Raw genomic sequence first — 20,734 nt, forward strand, 5'->3', positions numbered from 1 at the left:
TAATATTCTTTATCCTTCATCATTTATCCTACCTTTCATCTTTTCCTGTTTGTTACCACAGTATGGACACAAGCCTTTACTATAGGCTCTCCTTCACTTTCTGGCGTGTTCAGTGGCTGAAGAAATGGTCTTACATACGCTCTACTGCTTATCCTTACTACCCTAAGCATATCTGGATTTCCCATTCTTTTCTTCTGCATGTGTATGGTCTAATCGTTTATCTGTCAAGGTCATAGAACACTCCACCAGACCTCCCTTACTGCATCCCACTGCATCACACTTTACCAGCGCTGAAAAGGAAACTTAAAGCAGGTCCAAGCACTTACATTTTGCTTATTCAGACTGGCTTTTCTTCTTATTCGTCTTTATGTAGAATAACATGGCACACAGCTGCACTTGGAATTTCTTTTTATTTCTCTAATATTTTCTGAGTTTTAATGACATTTTGTTATTTTTGTTAAAGACAGAAAGAGAAAGACATTTCTTTCTAGTCAATATACATAATTAAATTACCACTAAAACATGGCCATTTATTAAATTGAATGTAAATAAAAACTAGTAAAAAATTATGATCTGTGTCAGTGTGTTTCCAAACCTGTTCTCAAGGCAGTCCTGTCTTCAAATCAATCCTTAAATGTGTCGTAATGGAACTAAACATCAAAAAGAGGAACCAAACCCTATTAAATGTTTTACTGTTTATTCAAGCGTGTCACATTTAATGCTTTAAAAGAAATTATTAATGAAACTAATAATTTACTAAAAATGAGATATAAACTAATTTTGTTAAAGTACAGCGTAAAAATGGTATGTTCCTCTGAATGTTCTTTTGATGAAGTATAGTGATTAGCAATAAGTAGCTAGAAGAAATACTGCCCTTTATATTTCAGTCTTTTAAAAAAAAAAATTAGAAATGTGATTGACTAAGGTTAACACCATTTGCTACATAAATAATGTGATTAATTATGATTGTCATCTGACTGCCTTGATATTGATCTGCTTTTGTATTTTTCTATGTTATATAGTGTTTATACAAGCAAAAACCATCTTTTTGATGAAGGGGAAAAAGTCAAAATCATTTTACGCTATTATTTTATTGCTGGTCCAAGCCATATTTCTGTATACTAATGTATTTTTGTTTGTGTGCGCATTCGAATGTTTCCTCTGTAATGAGATACATATTGCTGTATTAATATCCATGTTATTGTATTAGTAGCAATTCTGTGGCATCTCCCAGCTTTAAAGGCGATGTTCACATTTTAATCAAAACCATTTCTGAGGATGTTTCCTCACCATGTGCTAGCTCTTCTGTCTGTTTGCATGCTTGATCCCGCGTTTACAAAGCCCCAGTTTCTGTAAATGAGTTTTAAAAAAAAACTGTCTCAGTCTGGTATGCTAGGCGTTTCTCTCTCTCTGCTCATGACTTTGAGTTATTTAGACAACAGAGAAAACTCCAAACGTTGAAAAGCATGAACAGAGATGAGGATATTCCTCTATTCCTGCTGAGTAGGTGGGTAATATTGACTTATTTTTGTTGTTTCGAATTACTTAAGGAGGAATGTGGCCTAACTCAGGAGACGGCTAACTGCATTACCGAAAGTGCTACAAAACTAAATAGCTTGTCTTACAAATGGGTTTCTGTGATAATTCAAACAGTGAATAAAAACTTACAGACAAGTAAAACATCAGCAACAAACAGCAGTAGCTTTTTCCCCTCAAACATACTGTTACAAATGCAGAGCATTAGAACATAAAACACCAGAGAGAACAGCATTTCCCCACAATGGCAGAGGCCTCCATTTAAGTCCAGGTGTGAAAGAATTAAGGCAATTTTTCTTGCTCTGTGCGCCTCTTCTTTGTCCATTTCCTCTGAACTGACAGTCACCTCAACTGTGGAAAAGGCAGAAAGCTGGTTTTTGCAAAGATCCTATACACACTCATCTGCCGTTTATACCAGACATAACACCAAATGGTATTTTTTCTTTTGCTTGTTTATGTCTACTTGAATGTTAACTGTGCTATAGCCATTTAATCCTGTCACTTTTTTCTCAGCATCTTCAGTCCTTTTTTTTTAGCCTGATTCTTTTATCCTGTCATAATGATGACTTTGATTAATATGAATGAAAACACTAGGCCACATGAGGGAAGGGGATTGTTAGCTGCAGATAGCTCAATGTGTGGCCAGCCAATGCAATAGTCAGCCATGTTTTCAGTTTTGTTTAACCTGCTCTGGTAAAATAAACAGAATTTGTTTGATTGTCAAAGTGTTGTATACTATTCTGTGTTTGTTGCATGTGTAATTGCCATAATGGAATAGGTTTATTAAGCATAATTGGCATGAAAAGCATTATAATGTTGTTGTTTTTTTAATGAACTCTCCTTTGTGACTCTGGAAAACATTTTGTCTGTTTTCACATCATTCTGTAATTGTACAAATTAATTCCCACAGAGGCACAGTTAATGTCTAATAAAACAACAAGTCAGAGAAGGCCATGGGTTTTTAGTGATTTTAGCATGGTTAATGTGTGTTAGACATGACATGAAATAGCAACAACTCACAATGTTAAAATACAGCTGTGCAGTTTAAAAAAAATCAATTTTTCGTGCATTAAACAATACAATTCATTAACAGTAGATTAGGTTGTCTAATGTCACAGCATTTGAAAATATTCCAGTAAAATATTTGAGACTGGAATGGATCCCAATCTATATTAGCTATTGACAAAATTAGTCTGATATATGCGATTAAATGTGTGTATTTGTAACAGCAAAGGTAGAGTTTAGCACTTGAAGTCCATTTATAATGCAGTATGACTTCACATTTTCCGTGTGTATGTGAGGCTGAATGCTGGTGTCTGTGAACTGCATGCTGATCGTATCTTCTATCACTTTTAACCTGGTTCCTCTTTAACCCAGTATGTGTTATGTTTCCCTGCACAGCCCCAGACCAACAGCACCAAAAACAGCATAGTCACAAGCCCCAAAGGAAACCTTCCCTCTCCTGCACTGGTATTTACCTCTCTAATTCCTCTTTCCTCTATCATTCTGTTCCTTTACCTCTCCTATCCCACTCTTTCCTGTTTGTGTCTGGGCCCTTAAGCCTGAACATGGGTGTGTGCACGTGTGCTCCATTTATCTTTTCTCTCTCAGCTTGTATGGTAGGCCACAGTGTTTATGATGTATGAATGTGTGAGCTACACTTTTCTTTCCAGGTTAAAAAAAGAATTGGGTAAAATCTGAAATTATTATTATTATGTTCTTTGACTTGACAGTAATAGCAGATCCCATTTTGGTACTATTTTTAAATACGCTCCCATGCAATGTACAAGTCCAGTTTGTGAATCAGTCAGGAACTATATAAGAGGTATACTTATAATTTATGGTAATGAATGGAGTAGTGAGGGTCTGGATTTTTAGGGTGAACACTAATCTTCTCAGCAAATGAACACTAACAGTTGTTAAGGGTTTAAAGACAGGCTGTGACTTCTCAGAGTGGACTATGCTCTGACCGACACTCCAACAGCACATATAGCCACCACAACACTTGGTGCTATATATCAGCATATTTTTAGGATCCCTCATAGTTGCCCTTTAATGCCATCGAAGTGTTTGTGTGTGAGGTTCTGTAAGTGCAGATAAGGTTACCTAGTTTTCACAGAAGGCAGAAGATGAATATGGTCACAAAGGAATCTTGTCTTATTACTCCATTTTCCCTGACTTTGTTAGTAGCCTCACTGCTGCCTCCATTATATAAATGATTTGAATGATCGTTTTCTTGGTCAGTCCTCAAACATATAGAACAATGGCAGAGTAAATAGTTTAGGCACAAAATGGAGACAGTGTAAGGCAACTATTAAAGGAATATACCACTGATTTTCAAATCTGCTTTATCTCAGCATATTTATCTGTACTTAAAACAGAAAATGGTTGACTCACAAATATAAGCTAAGAATATCCACTGGGAATGTTCTTTAGGTGACAGCTATTGTGTGTCATAGATAAAGCTTAGTGTAGGTGAATCACTGCAGATCCACGATACACAATATGATTTCAATACCTGAGCCAAATTGCAATTTTTTTTTTATTGTGATATGGCCCATTGTGATCTAGCACAGATTATAATTATTGACTGAAAGCAAAAATAATCAAGAATATCTTGTGTCACAAGCATTTTAATAAAACATGCAAACATAAAATTGTGCCATTTGCTTTATTTAATCCTTACTGATATCATTCTGTTTGGACCAGGGCTCTACTGCTGTATGTGGGATGTGTGTGATATCCCCTGTGCTATAAGACCAATATTAATAGAAAATCCTTTGACAAGAAATTTTGAAAACCAGAAAAACAAATCTTGTTGATTTAAACCAGAAGCTCATTTTGGTGTCCTGTTTTGTCAATTGGCTTAATAAACATAACAAATCTTATTAATTAAGAGATTACCAATAATACATCAACGTTCGGAACATTATAACTGCCACAGTGATTTGCAAATGAGAAAGTTTTGCACAGTTGTGTGCAGCTGCATATGTCCAGTTCTTAAATCTTTAAACAAGTGAAGTGATGAGTCTATGAGGTGTTTTTCATCATTCAACATGTCTGCACCCCCATAGGTATCTCCTCATCAAAGCCTTTGCATGCAACACTTCTGTCTGTTGCCTATGATAAAGGTTGTCATGGCAATCACATCATAATGCAGAAGGCTGCTAATTGCTGATTGGTTACTGGAGAAATGTCACTTCCTGGGGGTGAGGCATGGGGCAACAGTAGGGGGTGATTATTTTTGAAGAACATTTAGCCGACATGGACCAGCAGAAATGACATACATTAAGAAAACTGGTCAGATCTGATGCTTCTTTATAACTGACCATAAATTTAAGTTGCCTATAAGCTTCCTATTATCTTAATATTTTTGTCTTGATGAGTATCAGTAATAGTATTATGAAGTGCCATCGGTTTGGTTCTGACTGTGGGGTACCTTTATTAATAGAATTTACCAGATTTGTATATAAAGGCTCATCAGACAAAAAACTTGTCACATGCATTATTTGATTTCTAATATATTGTTATGCATCTGCTTTCCTTAAAAATAGCCTCAGTCTTGTCTGGATTATACCAGGCTCTTATGGTAGTTCCAGTTCATTCTAGCCCCTAATTTCACAAGCTAGGTGCATTTTTAGCAAGTGTATGTGTTTACTTCATGCACTGTTCCAAACTGAGAACCGAGAGTGAGCTCTTCTAATTTTATTATTCAGGATTCCAGTGTTGAATCTGTTAAACCAGTTACATTCAGACACCCTACAGCTGTAATGTTGGAATGTGAGTGTCAGTGTTCTGTTCTTCTTAGACATGAAACACAAAGTCAATGGAAGGGAGTGCTCTAATGGGCAGAAACCTCAAACTGTTGCTGTCACCAAGGCTAGGTTGCACTGAACCAAGTCTCAGAGATGGAATGATGCATGCTACTTTTTCATCCTAGGAGCATAAATACATTAATTAATGCACATAATAAGAATGACAAAATTGTACATAGTTGTGGGGTTGCTAAGACCTAAACGGTGATTGAAAATGTGTGAATAGTTTAGAACTCTTCAAAACACATTCTGTTTTGTCTTCCATTGCTAAATTTGAAGGAGGAATGAACCGTTATTGCAATACTCTAATAACACTATTCACTGGTTTGGTTGCAGTTAACTCAGCCTTAAGCAGGAGCTTGACTAAGGATCTGTGGGTTCTTATTAGTTTGTGATTGTATTTTGTGAGTGTATTTTCAGTCTTGGCAATCTTCAACACCCGTCCTCCCCCCGTATATTTTTTTTTTTCTTTTTTTTTCTCCAGCTCTCTCTCTCTGTCTGTTGCTTGCTTGCTTGCATTATTTTCTTTTGTCCCTTTTCCCTTTATTTCATGTTTTCCATCCCTCCTTCTCCTATGTTGCTGTAGGAAGCTCAGAGCACTGTTATCCATAATCCATTGGATGGGACTAAGGTACCCCTCTCCCAAACACACTTTCGCACACCTCTCTTCCTACTATAATCTACTTGATCTGCATCCGCTTAATGCATTTATTTGATTGTGACCATAGACCATGATGTCAACTAACCTGTGTGTGGAAGAGAGAGGCTGGGACAAGACATGTTTATATTAGTATATATTATATTAGTAGTGTAATATGTGCATTATAACAACCTGTTTTTTTTTTTTCTTCTATTTTCCATTTTGCTTCCTGAAAATATTTGATTCTGCTTATTAATCTAGTCTTTATTGGAGTTTACATGCCTATATTAGCCTAACAATACACTTAATATTTTTTAAATGACTCTGTAGGGAGTATTTCTGTTCCAGGGTTTGCTGAATACTTGTCAGAGTAGTGTTCAGCTTAGCATCCATAACATGTATATAATGTGTTTCTGAGTAGGAGCAGGAGGCTTTTGAATGGAGTGTGTAAACTCTGTGCACAAGGTGTGTGTGACGTATCATACTGGGATAGCAACAGTTGGCAGAAATAAGTATCAGCGTTACTGCATGGCATCTTGTTGCTGTGTCTCTGCATTCCGATTCTGAGTCCCTGTGTGAAGTAATGCCTCCTTGTGGTAATATTTAGAAATGCAGAATAGAAAAACTGATGAAGCTGCATTGCGTTCCTTGAATTTGCAGTTTTCTAGAATGTAAAGCTGTCTTTATTTTTCAAATTTACAAACAGCAAATATGTTTAGTTAACTGATTTTTCTTAATTAACTACAATGAAGCAATACAGTGCTTTGTTGGATGTAGAACAGCATCCAGAAAATGTGGCATCGGGTACAAAATATGCAACAAAAACTAATTGTTTGAGGCCTAGAAGATGCTTGGTTAAAAAGAGCATCAGGGCAGACCTGCATACATAAATATCGGTTTGGAATGTATATGAGAATATGTAAAAATGGGGATTGTAATATCATTGCGCTTTACATAGATAACTAGCTAAAAATAGACAACTAGTCACTATAGCGGAAGCTAAGTATCGACAATATCATCATTTTTAAAGTAATTTTAAAAAAAGTATATTGTGATATTAGTGATATTCAGACTTGTAATAACGTCATGCATATGAAGTTATTGGCATGTGTTATTTACATGAGTCATTTAGCCACAGTAAAGTACGGTGGAAAGTGGCTCTGAGTTTGTAAATAATTTTTTTTGTTTGTCAATAATTGAATATAATTCATTTTAATATGACATTGATTTTGTTGCAATAGTCTGTTTTTGAAATTAATAAAAGTATTTTCCAGTGTTTTTCATATCGTCAAGAATATCGTTATTGCCAAAATACCCTGAAATATCATGATATTATTTTAGGGCTATATCGCCCACCCCTACTGCTGATGTCAATTTGAGTTAGCTTACTTAGAGCTGGACAAAAATTCAGTATAGTGCAATATAAATGTTTCGATAACAACAGTGTCATTTTAAATGTTCAGTATTTCAATTTACATTATCTGTCACGGATTAATGGTCATTACAGGGTGCTGCAGTCAGTTCATTGTGTTCAAGTTTAAAAATATTAATATTGACAAACCCAAGAGGTTTGTTGAATGTTGGATGTCATGTTTCTTGTTTGTTCTTGGCAGTTTTTCTGTGTTTTTTATTTTATTTTATTTTTTTTCATATTGATATCAGAATTATATCTTATTGGCCAAAATTAAGATACCTATTGTTATAATAAATTTTGGCCATATCTTCCTGCCTTAAGATTACTAGCCTTTGGCAGTTGCATGATAGTCTCGCATAGCCAGACACTCTAGGGAGAGTCTGGTGCCTTTCACCACTTAACGTGGCCAACTACTACTGAAGGAAAAGAACATTTGAATGACACAGAAAAGGACCAGACACAAGTCTGATATTTTGGTCTAATGTGTGGAGGGAGTCTCTCATGTTGAACCTGTAAGAGCCAGTACAAAATGATACACGAAAGTGCACGAACACAGATATACAAAGAGCCAATCAGAATGCCACTGGCAGAATCCTGGCAGTGCAGCCAGATTCGTGCACTGAAAGTATAAGACACAACATCAGTTGTGGGTGGGCCATATGTGGCTGAGACTAGTTGAATGATGATGATGCATATTTTACTCTTAGAGTAAAAAGGATAGGGGGATTTAGACTGACACATTTTTATAGCACTGTACATTTTAAATATATCTTAAGCTAACTAATATCTTTTTGCAACATTCTGGAGCATTTCAAAGAAAGTGTCTTTATTATTGTTTGGTCCCTTTGATATTTTAGATGACAAAATTAATCATCAATACACTGGATGCAGAAGATTACACGACTATTTTTTATATATATATATATATATATATATATATATATATATATATATATATATATATATATCCGCTGTCATCATTTCATTAATGAGACTCAGCATGTTTCTAAAGTTTTTACTCTGTAGAGAGATGTTTCTGGATGTAAGAGTGAAAGAAAAAGGCGTACTCAGGCTTTCCTAATGATACTGTCCCACATACTGAAGGCCTATTTACAGCAGCTTCTGATGTCCTTGGTGATGGCCATGGCTCAGCCATAACAGGTGCTCCATTCTGTTTCTCAGGTGACCTCCCCCCTCCTTCCTGCTCTCATGACATCATTCTGTCACACTCTCTTTTTCTCTTGCTCTATCTCTCCTCATATTATTCTCTGCTCAGGAGGGTTGAAATGGGGCCACATAGGAAGTCAAGTTGTTCTCTTTTCTCTGTCATTTTAGGTGCCTTTTAATGTATCTAATGGACAAGTATACATATCATAAGCTCTATACAGTGCAATCTGCAGGAACATTCAGACAGAAAGCCTGTAGTGTTTTCCAAATAATATTTGTTCACCACCACCACCACACTAACCTTCTACTAAGGAGCAAGGTCCACAAGAGGTAACTACATTTAAAAAGCAAATGTAAACTATCTTGATGATCAAATCACATGTAAATGCAAAATATAAACTGGGCCAAGTGGCTGAAGGCTGATGTTCGGAATTGCAGTATATTGCAGAAACGAATGCACCCAGTCATTAATGCTAGAGACACAAATGGAAATATTTAAAACTGTTGAACAGAGTCTTACTTTGTGCTTTCCTGAAAAGATGAGCTGTAGTGTGAACTGTTAAGTTGTCACTATGCAGCCTGGTTCCAGAGAATTTGAAGTGTTGAGAACTTTCATATTTTCTGTGGAGCGTGAAATGTTTGTAATATCTGCATGTTTGTGTGTCATAACCTTGTATTTGTGTGCCACAACATTATGACCAGTTCCTTGTTTCAGTACTGACTTTTCTCTCAGTCCTACTAACCATAGAGGAACCATTTTGTTCTGTAGAGTTTTTTTTTTTGCCCTTTTTCATCCTGTTCTTCATTGGTTAGGAGCTTCACCTTGTAGATGTCGTCTGCACCTTTTGTGTTGGGTATCCTCTAATATTCCATCATTGGTCATTGGACACGGATATTTTTGTTTGGTGCACTTTTGGGGTTCATATCAAATCATACCTGCTTTGTGGTGGTCCTGTGGGGGTCCAGACCATGTATGTATGCTGAGTAACACACATAATAATGCCTGTAACTCTAGAGCTACAAAGTTCTTCTGAATGGTCAGTGGACAAAGAGTGCAGAAACAAAGAGTTGGTCATTGTTATGGCTGATTTGTGACATGCATGATGCGAGTCTTCTAATGAGGTTTGCCATGGATCCATAATTGGTTAAACGTATATGATCCCTGGGGTTTTGTTGGTGAAAAGTTTAAAGAGGATACATGTGTATTAGAATGTGTGTGTGATGGTTTGGGGAGTATACTCCCTCTCAGTGCTCAGAAATAAACACTTGTGGCCATTTTTAACAGTTATTTTCTCTTGTTCTCTCCCTAGGAGTCATCTGATAGCAGTAATGCCACAGTGGAGGATGAAGACATGAAAGGTGAGTTTGGAAACAAATCTGACTGGAAAGACTCAGAAATTCCACTTCAAGGAATCAGGGGTTAGGGCTGTTATAATTAAATGATTCTTCAAATTGTTCTTGGCTTCATTTGTTACAGAAAATTTAGTTAGTTTAGTTCAGAACTATTTTTCGGTTCCAGTTTATGTCGTCCCACCCCCTTACGCTTCCTAATTAAGAAATTTTCCAAATTTTCACTAGCTAGATAGAACAGAAATAGAACTTTACCACAGTTAAACCAGGGAAGGAGAAACACATTAAAATAAGTTCATCTGTCTTTATAATACAGCAGACTGTATAAACTCATCTCTGCCCCAGTGGCTGACTAGGACTGGAATGACCTTAGAAATGACCTTAGCTGAAGCTGCTCCCGCAAAAAGACTGTCACTGATAGATGTGTGAGAGAGTGTGTGAGTGGTCACTACTACTCTCCACAACTAGTGTAGGGCAAGGGCACCTTGTGCTATAATTAACTTCAGTGGGAAACAGGCTGTGTGTGCATAAAGCTAAGAGCCATCCTGACAATACTGTAGTTATGACGCCCACTTCTTTGAAGCAAGCAAATAAGACCATAAAACGGTAATGTATCTGATTTGTGTGAATGATTTGGAGTTGAATATTCTGACACTTGGAATAATTTGAATTACAGTTCCCTTGAATTTATTGATTGATTTGAATAATTAAGATCAGTTGTCATTCCTTCTCTGAATGGCTACCATGAATATTTAGTTTGTTATGTTGTTTTCAAGGTTAATAGGCTGGGAGAGGGGTTTTTCATGTAGATAGTTTGTGCTCTGTGATTTCATTTTTATTTATTATCTGTTGTGTTTTGCTTTTGCTGTATGTGTGTGTAACACCAGCCCTGTTAACTTTGTATGGTCTTCATACCATTCTCTTTTATTCTGTTTCTATTTTTAATTTTGGTTTATTCTCATCTTTCTGATGAACTGTTTTATATTTTCTGTCCTGCACAAGACCAGAAAGTTATATGTAAAGAGTACATTAGGGCTGGACAATAATTCAATATTGATATCTGAATATAATATATATTTTAATATACATTATTTACAGCATCAGTCACTGGCTGATGTTCATTATTAGGCCACTGCTGTCAGTTCATTGCACTCAACTTTACACGACTCGGTTAGTTTAAAAATATTAATATTGACAAAGCCAAGGGGTTTAGGTTTGTTGGTGATGTCATGTGTCTTGTTTTTCTTGGCAATGTTTCTGAATCTTTTTTATTGTTCATATCAACATTGGAATTATATCCTATCACAGAAACTAAGAAATATATTGTTATATAAATTTTGGCCGTATAGTTCAGCATTAGGTGTAAGTCTTTAAAGAAAGCACTCAGTTGTGCAGTGGGTTGGCCCTTCATTCTGCTCTGTTTGTCTCTCTGTGACAGATTTGCACAATATAGATGATATTCTATTTCGATTAATTAACCTCATATCAGAAATGCAAATGTCCTTGCTTTTTGAATGAAATAAAATCACTTTATATCAAATTATGTAATTTATTTTTGTTTGATTATGTGAATTGAATCATCCACAGAATCATTCATCTAGGACTGTGATTAGCTGTGACTGGCTAATATACTTAAAGCACAACATCAGATAATGTCCATAATCCTGTTTCCTGTGAAATGGGTTTTGCAAAGACCTATTGTTGCCATAATCATTACTAAACAATATGTTGTGCATCCTTGATATCGCCCTTTCTATCATGTTCCTGTCTTATTTTCCCATCTTTTTTTGATGTGGGGTTGGGCCACAGGAAAGAGTGTAGATAACAGCACAGGTCTTGCCCAATCAAACACTAGTTCCAAGTCTGACCACGCCCACACAACTCAGGGCTCCACCCCTGCTGTCTTCAGTGAGTGACACACCCTGTCTATTACCTTTGCCTTTTCATTTCATTTCTGACTTCACTTGCTATTGCTTTGTCAGCTGTGTTAGTGCATGTATGTCCTTATACCAGAAAATGTTGACACAGACAAACACAGAAATAATAATATTACTCATGTCCATAAGAATGTGTCATAAAAGACATGAAGTTAATCTGTTTGCTCTAATCAAAAAACAATAATTAAAAAGTCCCATCTGTATAAATTGGCCTATTTGAACATGGAATTCTGGGCTAAAAAGAAAAATATCCCTGACAGGTACCCTAAACTGCATTCATCTAATTCTTTTTTGTTATAATAAGGCACTTCTGTCACTGACATGTCTGCCCAGAGAACAGCTTAATGACTGTTCACAAGGAGTGCCAAAAACGAATAATGCTATCTATTGTTCATTCTGGCAGGCTAGTGTCTCATTATATTTTAAAATAATGGTTCTTTCTTACTGCCCTTTCTTCATATAAAAATTAACTTTTGGCAGCTTTTATTCTTGCAGCTGTTTGTATTAACTGTGTAAGGTTTTGTCCAAGATTTCCACTGGTCTCCCTAAGTTTACATTGATCTAGAATGTCCTCTCAGTATTTTAATTGTCTAAGAATGCTTTCTCCTATTATTTCTTACTGAATGGCCTCCTAATTCACACTGGTCTAGATCGATCTCTCCATTCTTATATTGTTTAAACAATAATACACAAGAGGGAGTGGCATAACATGAGATTGGCACTTGTGTACAAAGATCACGAACCTTGCGATTATACCATAGTTCTGTTATTGAATTTATTGGTAGGTTTTGAGATAAAGAGCACAAAATGTATGATTATTATTTTTTTTATCAACCTTTCACAAGGTAAAACATTTCCATACCTCCACATAATTTTTTTGGCCCTTTTTTGACCATGAACTGCTTCTTGAACTGGCTCCATTCAGGATTCTTGAACCTTGGTGCAAACAGATAGACATGCCCACAGACTTCATTAAAGTTTCAGCTGGGAATTTATTTTGGTGGAAATGCACAGAATGGTTCAAAATTAGGTATGCAAATTGGAACTGAACCAGTTTTACATTGGTGGAATAGAGTTTACTTTAGGTTATGTTGGGTTACACGTTAGGTTAAGCATATATTGCAGAGTAATATGTGAAGATCTTCAGTCAGAATGCCATTATCGTTCAATATTGGCACCCCGGAAGGTCTCAGCCAGTCACATTGCAGGGTCAAAACTGTGGTTTAATAAAATATATTCCCCCATATTCATGCAGTTCTAGACTGTCCTCCTCAACCCAGTGTGTTATTGAGTCCTCATTCACACTGCTCTGGAATTCTCTACCGTTATTCTAATTCATACAGATCATTATTATTTAGTCCAAAACACTTTAAATCCAGCTTTACAGTGTTCTTTGTGTTTGGTTTACTGCATGTAATTTCCATTCTTCTGTTATGTTTCCTGTTGTGTTTGCTGCACTTTACCTCAGCATTGATTCAGCTCTCTAATCTCTGCTCTCACTTACTGGCCCTCCCAGCTGCCACCAAGTTCACTGACCTACTGGGAGTGGCGCGCAAGGGCTCAGGCTCAGCAGCTGATGGTGAGGGGAGCAAAAACAGCCCCCTACCTGCTACCTCCACTCCTACTGCCCCTCCCACCCCCCAAACCCAAAACACTCCCATGCAGAGTAAGTACAAAAAGTAGCAGAATTCAGCTGCTATAGATAGACTAAAGGGAACCATTTTAATTTAATTTTTTTGCTTGGGTTTTTGGATGGCTTTGTGGTCACTGTAGAAGTGATATTTGGAAAAAAAAACATTCCCTTGCTTTCAAGGTACTCATGTTTGCTGTTTTAAAAATTGCATTCCCTTTGGAGCTAGGAGGGTAATGTAGCTAAAAATTTTACTTAAAACTTAAAATTTCAAGGAAGCGTTTGAACTCATGATTTTCAGTTGTCAACTGAAAATCATGAGTTCAAAAGCTGCCTTCAAATTAAGTTATATCCAATTAGAATTACTATTTATTTCAACTCATGACTTTAAGTCATATTTGGCTTTGAATTACTTTGCAAGTTGATTTGACTTTGACTTTAAACTGCTTGTTGTTTCAACTGAACAACTTACGTTGAAAGTACACAACTCATTCCAACATAGGTATTTAAGTTAAGAGCCTTAAATTTAATTATTTTTGACTGGTGTCAAGAAGTACGTCCAGAGTCATAGTTGCCTTTTAACGCACTTTATTAAAACTCTCTGAAAATAACATCAGAGAATAAGAACAAGCGACAGGCAGCATTTGGGCGTGACTTGTAAAAAGACTCAGCCAGAACCTCACCAAAGCTGCAGTGTTTCACTGAGGGTGAGGCCTTGGAAAAAACACAGTTCTCGCTACAAAGACCAAATACCAAACACCAATTAAAAACCTAAAAGCGTCATATATATTACTCCCAACCTCACAGCACACAACAATGAAAATAAAACCTCAAAAAAGTGAGGCTCGTGGTGCATGCTGGGAGCTCTTCCTGGGTGTACCAAAGCCTGGCCCATAGCCAGAACTCAGTTTCAAGTTCATTTCAATCCTTCAAATTTCCTTTTCATTGGAATAGTTTAAAAACTTGAGTTAAAATCCAGTTGAAATAACAAAACTTTGATAAGTTAAGGTAAATGACAAAACAATGTTGTCATGACTTATTGCTTAACAAATTTTTTACAGTGGTTATGTCTAAATCCCCCAACAGTACTTTCTACTGTAAATTTAGCATTTTAGTTTTAATTCTCTACATTGGATCAAGTTCATTGTTTCCCAGTTTATTCTCTACATTTTCATTCATCTTCTTTTCTTTCTTCCATCTTCCATGTGTCGCCTGTCGTCTCTCACTTTGTAATTGCTGCTGATCGTCTCAGTGTCGCGTCTCACAGATCTGGTGAGCAGCGCTCGCAGGAATCCTGTCCCACAGGCAGAAGCTGACTCAGCAGCACTTAACAGACCCCTCACTACCCCCACACAACCTTCTCCCCCTCCCCCCCAGCCGTCCTCTAGCCCCTTACCTCCTGCACAGTGTGAGTACAGCAGGTGTGCTTGCATTAGGAGTGTAGCAGTATTTACCGGTGTGGATTTGCAGTTTGAGTGGCTTGCTGGCAATGCTAACAGACTATTATCAGTCATATCTTGTTGCTTCTTTGAGGAATTTGGATAAAGCAGATTGTTCTGAAATTGCTGGGCCTTCATTTGTAGTAACCAGAGGTAGTGACAGGAAGATGAAGCATGATCAGCCTGTAGGTCAAATAGACTCATTCATGGGCTGAATATTAATCTGTGAATGACCTTCTCTTCTGATGGATTTGTGACTAATGCAGTGCTTGTGAGTTTAAGAGGCAGAGAGACTGTAAATCTGCTCTTGACTTTTACTTTTCTTCTCCTTTTGACAGCACGCAAACAGGAGATCATCAAAATCACTGAACAGCTGATTGAGGCCATCAACAATGGAGACTTTGAAGCTTATGCGTAAGATTTTAAATATATGTGTTGGACAGTGCTTTTGTTACATATGTATTTTTGTCTGGAGAATAAAGAGGTCAAATAAATCACTTCCATTTTTTTTAAATTTCTTTTCTACTCAGTAAAATCTGTGACCCTGGTTTGACTTCATTTGAACCAGAGGCCCTGGGAAACCTTGTGGAGGGCATGGACTTCCACAGATTCTACTTTGAAAACTGTAAGTACAGTAAACTTCATTGCTAAAACATTCAGTTGGGGATTCAGCCTGTTTTTTTTAATTATTTTTATTGTAGTTACAATATAAGGTATGCTGCTGTTGAAAAGGGGATGCACTGAAATAAAGAACCTTGGTCATAGTCGACATGCTGGAGGTGTCTTTTCTTTTTGATCTCTTGTCTGTTATATTGAGTGCCATGGGAGAATGTTTACACCTATTTAAATCTACTTATTTTTGGGCAAAAAACTTTTTCCTTCTGAGATTTTAGTAAATTCTTTTTGTTTATATACTGCATTTAGCTGAGGTTTTGTGCCTAAAGGGGTCCTGTATGTTTTTGACTCTACCTCTAATGACATCAGCCTTACAGCAGCAGACAGAGGACCTGCTTTAAAATGTTGTGTTTCTTCTCTAGTGTTGTCTAAGAACAGCAAGCCCATCCACACGACCATTCTGAACCCACATGTGCACTTGATTGGTGAAGACGCTGCCTGCATAGCCTACATCCGCCTCACGCAGTATGTGGATGGGCAGGGCCGACCTCGAAGCAGCCAGTCCGAGGAGACGAGGGTGTGGCATCGCCGGGACTCAAAGTGGCAGAATGTTCATTTCCACTGCTCCGGAGCCCCCGCTGCTCCACTCCAATGAAGGTTAGTTCCAATACACTTCGGTGTCCCTAAAGGAGGGTATTTTGTCATTTAAACTGAGGTTGCAGTTATTTAAATGCCCCCCCCCCCCCCCCGAAGTCTTATGAATTCTGGGAACTAGTAAGAGGCCGGCGCCCTGAGATCTGAGTAATCTTGGTGGGTCATAGTGTGTGATGAGGTGTCACAAGTATTCAGGGGTGAGACCATGCAGGGCTTTACGTGTTAGTAAAATAATTTTGTAATCAAAACATTTTGACTGGAAGCCAGTGAAGGGCCGATAATACTGGACTGAGATGATCAAATTTTCTAGTTTTAGTGAGGACCCTGGCTGCAGCGTTTTTAATTAGCTGGAGTTTACTCAAGTTTTTGCTGAAGCATCCTGACAGTAGCGCATTGCAATAATCTAATCTTGATATAATGAAAGCATGAACTAATTTTTCTGCATCTGGCAGGGATAAAGCCTTTCTTAACTTGGCCATGTTACGAAGATGTAGGAAAGCTGTTTTTGTAATGTTACCTCTATGCTGATCAAATGATAGATCTGAGTCAGTTACAACACCCAGATTTTTAGCTGGTGATCTAGGAAGAACAGGAAAGTCAGCTAAGTTTTGGTATTAAGTCTGATACCTTATTTATAGCAGGTTTTAGACCTAAAAGGAGTGCTTCAGTTTTGTCGTTGCTAACTTTTTGGATGGTATTAAATTAATGCTTGTCTTTGTTTGCAGGGGCAGCTTATTGTAGCCACGTTTGAGAAGAGCGCCCAGCCAGAAAGAAAGGAAGAGACTGAAATAAAGGGAGCTTGAGAGAAAAAGATAGAAGAAAGAAAGAGAGCAAGTCCAGTGTCATGTGGCTTTGAGTCTGCAGTGCCTGACCCTACCACACTGGGCTCCACCTCTCACCTGTCAATCACATCTCTGTGCATCTCCTGTGTTGCCTCATCCTTCTCACCTGTGTTGCCACACCCTGATGAGTGAATGCTAAATGGAGTCTGGTGGTCCTGACTGGAAAGGAATGGCAAGACCCTTTGTGTTCTGTCAGTGACACGTCATGCTTTCTCTCTCACCGTGCTGATGTCAATTAAAAGCCGTGTTTCACACGTACGTGTGTGTACGTGTTTAATATTATTATTATAATTATTAATCATCATTAATATTGTTATTAATGTTGTTCATTATATTATGACTATGATTATTACAACACAAAAGCAATTGAGTGGCATTGGTACAATGCAGAATTCTGGATGCTGGTGATTTTCTGATTGAAATATTTTATGCTCAACCTTATTGTTTTTTTTTTTTCAGATAGCATGACACTCTGTATTCACAGTGGCTGTTTCTGTAGTAACGAATGGGGTGGGGGTGGTCGTTTTTTTTATTATTATTATTATTTTATTTATTTATTTATTTTATTTTTATTTCTATTTTTTTTTTTTCCCCGTATTGGTTTCTCCAAGTGGTTAAAGATTTAAAGCACCCAAAGTGTGTGTGTGTGCTCACACTGCTGAAGTTTGTGAAGGTATTAGTGTGTATGTGTAGGAAACAGAGCTGAACAGAGTGATTTTGAACACAGCGATATGTTTGGGGTCTTCCAGTATTTACTTGTGCCCTTTGTTTTCTTTCACATTGTACAGAAAAAAGAGTAGATCTTTCTCGAATCAGCCTTTCTGCTTTTTTTTTGTGACACATGAGGGCACAAATTCTAAATCACTAAATTACATCTGTTGTGGTCATCCATTGCTGTATATTTTAAGCTGATTTCAGCACCCAGGTGAAGTATTTTGAACATTTGTGTGTGTTTCAGTGTTCAGCTGAGCCTGTTAACAGCTAGGTTAAGGACAGTTTCCGTTTCCATGCGTAGCTTCACAGCACAGCTCTTAACTATAAGCCATAATCCTGTCAAAGGTGCTACATATTAGTCTAGCCTGTGGAGAGTAAAGTGTGCATCTGGTCAACACCTACCAGTGGGTTCCTCTTATAAACGTTGAAGGTGTTATAATAATGTTTCAGTGTGATGGTGCACAGTGGCCAATGCAAGGCTACATAAGGTTCTACAGGCTTAAACAAAGAGGAAGCATGTAGCACAAATCTCTGTGGTGGCCAAGGCTATGGCAGTAGATTTGAGTATGATAAATTTGACAGAATCGCAGGCAAAAGTGTTGCTTTTTTTATATTCATGTTTTAATATAATTTAGAAGTTGTACCCATATTATCTATTGTGATTTCAGAAAAGAACGATATACTTGTTTGTTTTCAAGGCTCTTTTAAGGAGGTTTGAGGAGTTTGTACTTGAACACTTTTTAGCCGCCCTGGATGTGGAGGTACAATCTTGTGAATGAGCTGCGTATAAGGTATTTGTGTTAAGTGATAACAGATATGAAGATATTTTTTTCAAGAGTCATGAAAGTTAAGATGCTTTGTTTTCGTGTGTGTGTTGCGAGGACAGTCTGCAGTTCAATATTTCATCAGTGAAGTGTACTTAAGTTGATGCAACATATCACACCTAGAACAGCTGGCGTTTGGTTTGGCTTGGGAGCCACTTGGCAAGCATGAGGGACTCAAGTCTGGTCGGAATGAGGCAATTTCAGAGTCTCGTTCATTATTTGTGTCCTCAGGTCATATTTATTTATTTATTTATTTAAGTATTTTGTCTCACGTTTTTGACATGCCTTTTAACTTTTAAATTCGTGTCTATTGTACAGCGTTTTTCCTCTTACTCTGACTTTCCACAATCTTATTGTGTTCTTTAGCTTTTCTAAAGCATAGTAAAGGTATCAGGCTTTAGTCAAATAGCTTTTTTCATTGATGACATCTTTTACATGTCAAGAACCCCCTTATTTTTTAAGTTAGAAATAATCCCAAAACTTACAAACAACCCATTCTTCAACTGGAGCGACCCCACAAGGTAACAAAGCATCTGGGAATCTGTTTTTGCTCTACTGTTGTGCTGTTGACTAGGATGTACTTTTACAGTGGATCCTTTTTTTGTTTTGTTTTTGTGGATCCTATTGTGTCCAGCTCTGGACACCTCCATCTTGTCTCGCCTTGACAAAAAGTGATGAGACAATTTCATTTAAGTGTACTCCAATTAATCCCACCAATCCATCTCCTGGAAAATATATTTAGAAAAAAAAAAAAAAAACGCATGTAAAAAATGTACTAATGTTAATCTTTGTGTGTTTAGCATTGAAAAATAATCATGTAAAGTGAGGATGCACATTATTACTATTAAACAGGACACACGGTATTAAAGCAGCAGTTTACTAGTATTTTAGCGGAATTTCTTTGCATGAGTCACTCAAACAAATGTTTGGTGTTTTTTTTTTTTTTCTTTTTGTTTTGTTTTGTTTTCTCCCTTTTACTGTCATTTTCATTTTCTATTGAATGCTGGTTACCTAAACCTTTTTCTCTTATCTATTTTCCAAGCTTTGTACGTGCATAAACTATTTTTGTCTCAAGATGATAAAGATGAAGATTATATTAATGAAAGCTATAATGATCAGATTATGAAAATTGGTGGTGATATTTCAATGGCATGCTTTTGTATTTTGGCTCATTGTTGTCAATGCAGGGCGGTGGACGTTTATGAAGAAAAAGGAGTTGAACAAGTCTTGAGACTTTTCTGTATCACACATGCTCTAGTGTTACAGTAGATCCTATGCGAGGAGTGCACAAAAAGCTGAAGATTCCATTTGCATTCAGCACGAATAATAGAATTCTTCTCAATAGACTGTGAAGTAATTATAGTGGTTGTGCTTTTGCCAGTGCTGTTTAATACGTCTGCCTATAAAGTAATACTGCAAGTTGCTCTTTATTCATTTGTGGTGACTCTGACCACACTTGATATGTGTCAGGGGACATGCTCCCAACTCAAGTGTTAATGTACTTCCTCATAAACTCTATCAGTTCCAGCTCACCAGATAATAAGTTAAACGCGTGCACTCTTCAGAAAGATGTGAATTTAAGTAGTACTATTACCTGCACTGACAACACAGAGCTCTACCTTTTAGTACTGTATTGTTTTCACTTTATTCCTGATTCTCCTCCCCTGATGTTCTTTCTTTCCACTTCACTGGGTAGATTTCTCTGAAGCCGAAGTCTTCACGGTAGCCCTCTTGTCAGTTTTGGGTTTCTGTATAAGATATTCTTTAATTTCTCTGATTATTCTTAGTGTTGCTCTGTTCTCAAACCTGCTCTGTGTTACCTGACTTAAGAAAATGTGTTCAAGTGTTCTAAATAAAAATGAAGATTTAAATACTAAAGGATCATGCCCATGTTTCTCTCTGTATTTTTCCCCATCTTCCCCAGTCCAGCTTTTGTTAAATGTTATGTAATATACAAAGCCAGCTGCTAAGTCCACTCTTTATTCCTTGTTAGTTCATGGCCCTGAGCACTTTTTAGAGAGTCCACTGCTTCCAAACCACCCGAAGAACTAATGAGTTTAATTTAATTAACAAGCTCTTCCCAAGCTGAATTTGAATAACTGGGAACCACTACAATAAGTGTGGTTCATTATATCATTTTAAAGACATTTTTTCCCA

The 20,734-nt window shown here is 37.0% G+C and overlaps 1 protein-coding gene across 14 annotated transcripts in view; it reads left to right on the plus strand.

Moving 5' to 3' along the window:
• The window catches only part of LOC136678044 (calcium/calmodulin-dependent protein kinase type II subunit beta-like), a 73,265-nt gene extending 52,830 nt beyond the window's left edge, over nucleotides 1-20,435 (plus strand). For 6 of the 14 annotated variants that reach the window (XM_066655832.1, XM_066655831.1, XM_066655833.1 and 3 more), the window contains 6 exons: nucleotides 2,938-3,006; nucleotides 9,883-9,931; nucleotides 15,267-15,342; nucleotides 15,459-15,553; nucleotides 15,966-16,200; nucleotides 16,923-20,435. In XM_066655832.1, the coding sequence (XP_066511929.1) occupies nucleotides 2,938-3,006; nucleotides 9,883-9,931; nucleotides 15,267-15,342; nucleotides 15,459-15,553; nucleotides 15,966-16,198 (522 nt within the window). In that variant the 3' untranslated portion in view covers nucleotides 16,199-16,200; nucleotides 16,923-20,435. Of the gene's footprint in view, nucleotides 1-2,937; nucleotides 3,007-9,882; nucleotides 9,932-13,375; nucleotides 13,526-15,266; nucleotides 15,343-15,458; nucleotides 15,554-15,965; nucleotides 16,201-16,922 lie in introns of all 14 variants that reach the window. The other 8 variants (XM_066655823.1, XM_066655819.1, XM_066655820.1 and 5 more) reach the window with 3 other exon arrangements.
• Nucleotides 20,436-20,734: the final 299 nt, after the last annotated feature.

This window comes from Hoplias malabaricus, chromosome Y (assembly GCF_029633855.1).
Source record: "Hoplias malabaricus isolate fHopMal1 chromosome Y, fHopMal1.hap1, whole genome shotgun sequence".
Classification (NCBI taxonomy): Eukaryota; Metazoa; Chordata; class Actinopteri; order Characiformes; family Erythrinidae; genus Hoplias; species Hoplias malabaricus.